Genomic DNA, 7,971 nt, shown 5'->3' on the forward strand with positions numbered 1-7,971 from the left:
TCCGGAGTATCATTATCTCCCGTGCCGTTTGTGTCTGTGTTCAGGTTGTCTTTTCTTCCCTTTCCACGTACCCTAGATCGCCTTCACTAGCGTTGGCATTTGGATGACTCCTGACTGGGGTCATTGCCATCCTTCTTAGGGGTGTTGACCATGTAAACGTCGTAAGTGGAAGTGGTAGTCCACTTTCCCGTGTTGGGAGTGGCCGGGGAGGCAACAGTATAGGTTATGACGTCGATATCCTCGTCTATGTCGTCAGTCTCCTCGGAGACGTAGTCCAGCATGCCAGTTAAGTAATCGATAGTGGCTAGTAAGTGGGTGGTGGGTGGGACGTAAAATTCCCCGTGGCTAGCCTCAAGTCCGATCTGATCATAGACCGAGGACAAGCCATCCGTGATGCTCATCATTTGGATCTGATCTAACGTGTCATTTAATAGTGAGAGGTCATCTAGAATCATCCTATGGCATCTTTCAGAGTTAAGCTCCATTATGTATGCATAGGGGGTGCGTTCAGTCAAGGCTGACCCCTTTACCTCGGACACTGAGATCAGATCTAAGCTCAAGGCCAGATCTGAGATAGAGGCCGACCCGGGGATGGAATCGGGGAGGAGGTCCAAAGTTTAGGCTTCGGGATTACTGGGCCCCTCAGGTAAAGCTGAGAACCCAGTAAAGTTCAGATTGCCCCGAGCGTCGGCGACGTACTCCAGGTTGCCAAACCTAATTTCCTGCTCGGGGGCGAAAATGTTGATCTAGTCAAGGTAATCGCCCGGGTTGGCGTGTAGAACGACGCTGCCAAACGCGAAGAGCTGGTCGGGCATGAAGATGTCCCCGGTGCGGATGCCATCGCCAATGACTAAGCGAGCCATTGATCTTTTAATGATCCTATGGTGGAACTCTTAATGAAAGCACCAATGCCGGTGTCAAAACCGACAGATATCGGGTAGGGGGTCCCGGGCTGTGGATCTTGGATCATGGGTAATAGGGAATGTAGAGGCAGCATTTACATAGGTTTGGGCCCTCTCTAGAAGGTAAAACCCTATGTCCTGCTTGGTTGTATTGATGTGTTTGTATGACAATTACAGAGTTAATCTACCACGAGATCGGATGAACTAAACCCTAGGTGGGTATGGCGATAATGGTTCTCCTCCTCTACGGGCTAAACCCTCTGGTTTATATAGACACCAGGGGTACTAGGGTTACACATGGTTGGTCACCATCAATGGATAAAGATGCTGGTGTCACTAACCAGATATGGAGGATAAGCCAAGTCTTCAGAGGTTTCCTTCTGGAGCACAGGGTCGCTTGTAGTCCGACCTTCCATTGATGAATCAAGAGCAGCCCAACCGGTTCGGCCGATGAGAGATAGACCGGTAGCCCGAGGACCCCTTAGTCCAGTACACCCTTAGTTGGTTCCACCACAAGCAAGCTAACCATCTGAACTACGTTTAGTTCTCGAAATTATTTATGTTACACACAGTGTGCCATGCCATATCACCAAATATAACAAATATGTTTTTTGAGTGTAGGAAAATAAATAAAGGAATGCAATTTCACCAAAGTCTTACTGTTATTGTTTAAAAAAAGGTTTGCCCATCCTTTGGTGCATTTAGGTTGAAGGAGAGATCAACAACAAAACATTGGAAATGTTGCGATTCATGTAGATCCATGCGGCAATTCAGTTGATATGCCATGTAGATCTAACTTTCTATTCATTTGTGGGATCCGGGCCATCGAGGGGGGGGGGAGGCACCACGGCTCCATTGTTTCACGGGAGGACGAAAATCCACACGGGGCTTTGTTTTCATGGAAGCATGAGGCAATATGTTGGTTAGGTGAATAAGATTTTCCATGCACTCGTACTTCCTCTTAAGGGTGAAACAGTAAGATAATTTCTGACTAAAAGCATTTCTGAATCTAGTGGTATCAAATATGATAAGAGATTTTCTACATGTGAAAAAATAATCTAGTTTGAATCAGAATCTGGTCGATAGGATACGATATAGGATATACTAGTATTACAAATATACGATGATGTTGAATAATTTGTCTTGGCCAGATATTATGGCCTTTTAAGTATTAATTAACTAGTAATATATAAATGTTATCTTTGCCTATGAGATGAAACATGTTCTTGTTAGTAGTCTATTTGGATTAATATAGTACCTTCTAATGCTTTATGCCTGCTTAGATTTATAAAGTATTAATGATTGCTTATTGTTTTTATATAAATTTAGTTTAGAGTATGTATATATTCCTCATGTATGTGTGTGCTATATGCATGTTTTGAATAAATCGAACATGTTCCATTCATGTATCATGTCTGAATCTGACATAATCTAGTATTTGATTTTGCATCCACACCACATCCATCTTTCCAGCTTATGAATAAAACATAATATCTCTACCTAGTAATAAAGTATTAATGATTGATCATCTTACAACCCCTCCCCCCCCCCCCTCGTGTTTTCCTAAAATAAACCTGCAGTCCAGACTTATGTAACAAAACAAACCGTTTTTTATTTTTTTTCAGAAACCCCCTCTTGTTTATGTGAAAAAACCCACAGTCCGGACTTAAGTAAAAAATTCATATATGTTAAACTCTAATTCCAATTTAAAATTATTATATATGAAATTAATGTGTAAATCTAAATATAATGTTATTTTAACTATTTAAAATTGTTAAAATTTTATTTATGATGTAATTTAATCAATATCGATGCGTACAATCTTAATATGATGTTATTTTACCCATTTAAAAAATTTAAATTTTATTTATCGTGTAATTTATTAAGCAATAGCGCATAATCCATCTTTTTTCCGTACCGAGACCGATCCGTGTTGCCAATGAACACCTCATCATAATTCGGATTGAAGACAAAAGAAACCATCAATAACCACACATGCATGCCTAGGTAAAACATCGCATGGAAAAAAGAAAGTTGATGCCCATCATATACCGAGAGAGAGAGAGAGAGAGAGAGCAACATAGGTGGGATGCCATGGTCAAATAAATGACATGGATCTATTGGGGTCTTGAGTCATAATTGTTGGGTAAGGGGCGAATCGTATTGTTTCCTCCCATTGCAACGCACGGGCTCTTTTGCTAATAAAATATGATATGAGCATTATTTGTCCGAACCCAAAACTTCTCCTATCTTCTGGGAAAAAATACATAGCTGAAACACCTCCTTAGGAAAAACCATGATAGCTTGATCACAACCGGACATCCTCGTACCTGCTCTCGGATATCTGTTGTTTTTCTCGAAAGGAAGGATAACGCCATGCTCTCTGCATCATTTGATGGACACAATCATGTATTATTATTTTATTATTATGAAGAAAATTCCAGCCACCGAACAAATTCAACCCGAAAAAACCCACACGTACCTCGCGACAGTAGCTCTACCAGGCAACCACTAACCCTATAATAAAAGACAAACCAAACTGAAAAATATACAACTCACTGAGGTTACATGAAGGAAACCATGCAAGGACGCCGATGGTAATGAGTCTAACTATAGATCGGTTTCGGGATTTTCATCCCCAAGGTGAAGATTCGATCCATCACCATCAGCACGAACAGATACTAACGCGTGTCGACATATAGTCAGATCAAAGGTCGTGGTTTCCTCCGAAGTGCACATACTCTCGTTTCGTCGTTGACCCACAGCTGCTAATGATGCCAGAGACAATCCAGCCACGAAACGTGGGCTCATGGCAAGAGCAGCAGCCTAACTAACAGCACCACTTCTTTAGTTCTTTCTTCGGTAATTGCCTAACAAACAACACTACTCAATCATACACTTTCAAGAATGCGTTATGGGAGTGAGAGCGCCAAGCATAACCGAACGCCCAGGTGCCTTTGCGCCTGCAGCAGTTGCGCGAATCTGATACTCTCGAGCTCGTACGATTATAAAATGGCGAGACATACATGCTCTGCTTGTGATGCTCATCGCGTGATGAGTTTGTTTCTCCATAGGAGATCGGATATGGCGTTTCCCTTGGTTGCTCTGTTTTTCATGATCTCGGCTAGGTGGTGCCTGGAGGTCGCTCATGCCGGACGCCAGGTGTTCGACGTTATGGACTTCGGCGCTATCGCCGACGGAGAGACGGATGACTCCAAGGTAATCGGTTGTCGCGGTTTAACCATGCATTCGTGCCACGAGGAATATGCAAGTTAGGGGCCTCCTTCTCTCCAGGCTTTTATAAGGGCGTGGATGAAGGCGTGCGCGTCGCCGGGGAGGCCGGCCGTCGTGGTCCCCAAGGGCGAGTACCGGCTCCAGCCGGTGGTCTTCCGCGGCCCGTGCAAGGGCTACATGCAGGTGCGCGTCGCCGGCGACCTCCGCGCACCGGATGACCTGGCCGCGTTCCGGGGCAGCCACGAGTGGATCAACTTCGCCAGCATCGACGGGCTGCTCGTCACGGGCGGCGGCACGTTCGACGGCCGCGGCGCGTCGTCGTGGCACCTCAACCAGTGCCCAACGGATCCGAACTGCAAGCCCCTCCCCGTCGTAAGCCGCGCTAATTTCTCACTGTCTCACTCTAAACTGAGCTGCTGGGCCGACATCGTGATATGATACGACTTCTCCTTAACCGTTTCTCGGGACTCTGCTCCGGCCCCGGCAGTCCATAAAACTCGGGCGCGTGAGGAACGTGACCATCACGGGGGTGACATCGCTGGACAGCAAGTTCTTCCACGTGATCATCATCGGCAGCCAGGACGTGTCCATCCATGGCGTCACCATCCGGGCGCTGCGGGACAGCCCCAACACGGACGGTGTCCACATCCAGGGCTCCTCCAACGTGCGCATCACCGACACGGCCATCGCCACGGGGGACGACTGCATCTCCGTCGGCCCGGGGAGCGCCGACATCACCGTGTCCGGGGTGTCCTGCGGACCCGGCCACGGCATCAGCGTGGGCAGCCTCGGGAGGCACCCAGGCGAGGAGGACGTGCGCGGGCTGCGCGTGTCCAACTGCACCCTCGCCGGCACCGCCAACGGCGTACGCATCAAGACTTGGCGCGGCGGGCTCCGTCCGGGCTCCGTCGTGTCCGGTCTCGTCTTCGAGGACATCGTCATGAGGAAGGTCCGGAACCCCATCATCATCGATCAGGAGTACTGCCCCTACAGCTCCAGCTCCTGCCGCCATGAATCGGTCAGAGCCACAGTTGTTAATTTCTTGTCAAATCCAGACTCCGATCTTACGGTTTTAGCCTAACAGAATTATTCGTGCAGGCGCAGCGGCCGTCCGTGGTGAAGATAAGCGATGTAAAGTTCAAGAACATCAGGGGCGTGTCGGCGACCCAGGTCGCGGTGAAGCTGTCGTGCAGCGGCGCGAGCCCGTGCCATGGACTGGAGCTCAGGGACATCGACCTGACGTACGTCAAGCGCGGCGTCGCCACAGAGTCGCGGTGCGAAAACGTCGCCGGTGGTATCGCCGGCGGCATGCTCGTACCTCCCTCATGTATATGAGTGCTGTAATCGTATCGATCTAGTCACCGATCGGATAGTACTAGGACTAAAAAGCATGACACGCCAAAGATTTTGCCTCTTTCCTCTGTACGATACTGTTTTTTCATAATGGGTGGATTTCATTGACTCAAAATGACGCATTAAAATGTATATAAACAGAACGAGCAAGTACTTACCTCGCCTTTGTATATACCCAAAGTCTAAAAAGTGGCCGCGTGTTAAATGAAGAGAACGAGCTGCCGGCTCTGTCACACACATGCATGCAAGGTTTTGTCTGCTAGTGCATGTGATTGATCATTAAATGCTTTCAGATTTATTATATCCAATGGACAACAAAGCAAATTCATGTATATTTATTCCGGTTTTTCAATTTTTTAAAAGTCATATCTTTCAAACCACGTGTCGGAATTTAGATCCGTCTTCACCGTTGGGTTCGTCGTGACGAGATCTTTGAAACTAGATCCCATATGGATATGTTTCATTTATGCCAACTTTGATGATATATTTGTGCAACTTTAGTACTGTATTATGCAACTTTAGTACTACATCGTGCAACTGTTTTCCAAAACTAATGTTTGGAGTTGCATCTTCGTATGAGGTTGCAACCTAGCAACCATGACAACTTTGATGTGTAACTAGTCTATTACCTCGACGAAAGTCGATGTGCAACCACTCTTGTAATGTAGTTTACTCGCACACATATTGATGTTTAGTTGGCTTATAATATGGTCTAGTTGCGCACACATTGATGTTTAGTTGGCAGGAAGACTAGTTGCACACATATGTGCTCAGTTGCCTTGTAATTTAGTCTAGTTGCACACACATTGATGTTTAGTTGGCAGGACACTAGTTGCATACACATATGCTCAGTTGGCGTGACAATATAGTCTAGTTGCACACATATTGATATTTAGTTGGCATGACTATTTGGCACACATATGCTCTGTTGGCGCAGCAATCTAGTCTAATTGCACACACATTGACGTTTAGTTTGCAGGACACTAGTTGCACACACATATGCTCAGTTGGTGTGGCAATGTAGTCTAGTTGCACACACATTGATATTTAGTTGGAAGGACTATTGACACACACATATGCTCAGTTGGTGTGGCAATGTAGTCTAGTTACACACATATTGATGTTTAGTTGGCAGGAAGACTAGTTCATCGAAACATCCCCATGCGGGATCTACTTTTGAAGAGCATGTCGCGAGGGTTTCAATGGTGAAATCTGATCTGAATTTCGACACACGGTTTAGAAGATATGTCTTTTATAATTTTGAAAACCAAAAATTAATGCATAAATGACCAACATGAGGAACACTTAATGCATCGGCATGCAGGCACTAGACGCATGCATGTAGCGGCTGTCCAAACAAGCACTAGTTCGAGTGGGGCCCGATCAGGTGGTTGTTTCCTTCGTTTTCTTTTTCTGAACGTGAAAGGGACAGGTACTTACCTTATTTAGCCGGCCGCTGGATCGAACTAGCGGGCAGCCGACCGCCCACTAGACGCGTCCTTGTATATATAGGATGCACATAGTCAATATCAATGCACATACACCCAAAAAGCATGTCGGCAAAAAGCAAAATTATACCAGACCTAAATTATGGCTAAGCAAGGAAAAAGAAAAATCAAACACAAACAAACTATATCAACGATCATACCTGCATCAACCATCTCTTGACCCCACAAAGGCAATAATGGTCTTCATCAGCAACACCTTTAGGAAAGCAACAACGCTCAAATGTCATCGTAACGACCAGAGATCAGATTCTAAGTTCTCACCCTACAGAACAAGTTTGACCATATCCGAACATTGACTTCAACAAGGTAATGCCGTAAAAACATTCTGATTGCCAGGTATAACCCACTCAGGTCAGACCTAGGGTTTTCACCCCCGGAGCTCGAGACCGTGTACTCAATAAGTACCACCAAATTAAATTCAATCATGTGTTCTCACCATCACTTTTTCGCAATCCCATCAGCTACATGCACTGGGATGAAATCTCACTGCCGCTGATGCACAACCGTACCCTCTATGTCAAGCTGCCGTCCATATATAGATTGCCTGTCACCACCGAAGGCAAACTGGTTGGAGTGAGAGCTGCCAAAACCCACAAAGGAGCCTTCCGGCTGCATCACGCAACCTCGCCAGAAAAAGTAGTTGGCAGTAGCCTTCTGATCTGTAGAGAGGAACCCTCATGAAGACCCATATCAATGGCCACCACGATCCGCAACTCAAGTGAGATAGAACCACTTCAACAAGGAACCGATCTAAGGCCATACCACCACTCACATCTGTGGCGACCAGCATGTGTTGGGGAACGTAGTATTTCAAAAAATTTCCTACAATCACGCAAGATCTATCTAGGAAAAGCATAGCAACGAGTGGGGTGAGTGTGTCCACGTACCCTCGTAGACCGAAAGCGGAAGCGTTTAGTAACCCGGTTGATGCAGTCGAACGTCTTCGCGATACAAACCGATCCAAGTATCGAACG

General features: G+C 46.1%; 1 protein-coding gene across 2 annotated transcripts; it reads left to right on the top strand.

Moving 5' to 3' along the window:
- Positions 1-3,768: 3,768 nt before the first annotated feature.
- LOC125524511 (exopolygalacturonase-like) lies at positions 3,769-5,661 on the top strand. Of its 2 annotated transcripts, none has more exons than XM_087536078.1 (4): positions 3,769-4,121; positions 4,197-4,570; positions 4,605-5,154; positions 5,235-5,661. In XM_087536078.1, exons 1-4 carry the CDS (start codon positions 3,810-3,812, stop codon positions 5,469-5,471), a joined length of 1,473 nt encoding a protein of 490 aa, XP_087392204.1. In that variant the 5' UTR covers positions 3,769-3,809; the 3' UTR covers positions 5,472-5,661. The 2 variants fall into 2 exon arrangements, with proteins under 2 accessions (XP_087392204.1, XP_048545508.2); XM_048689551.2 differs by having other exon boundaries at positions 4,197-4,508; positions 4,624-5,154.
- The last annotated feature ends 2,310 nt before the right edge of the window (positions 5,662-7,971 follow it).

The sequence above is a fragment of the Triticum urartu genome, chromosome 7A, assembly GCF_056163025.1.
Source record: "Triticum urartu cultivar PI428250 chromosome 7A, HENAU_Tu73, whole genome shotgun sequence".
NCBI classification, from domain to species: Eukaryota; Viridiplantae; Streptophyta; class Magnoliopsida; order Poales; family Poaceae; genus Triticum; species Triticum urartu.

Bases quoted from the DNA above. Each gene is read 5' to 3' on its own strand.
- LOC125524511 (XM_087536078.1), top strand. From the start codon at position 3,810: ATGCGTTATGGGAGTGAGAGCGCCAAGCATAACCGAACGCCCAGGTGC. The intron at 4,122-4,196 runs GTAATCGGTTGT...CCTTCTCTCCAG, and splicing joins GAGAGACGGATGACTCCAAG to GCTTTTATAAGGGCGTGGAT. The intron at 4,571-4,604 runs ATGATACGACTT...GTTTCTCGGGAC, and splicing joins TGCTGGGCCGACATCGTGAT to TCTGCTCCGGCCCCGGCAGT.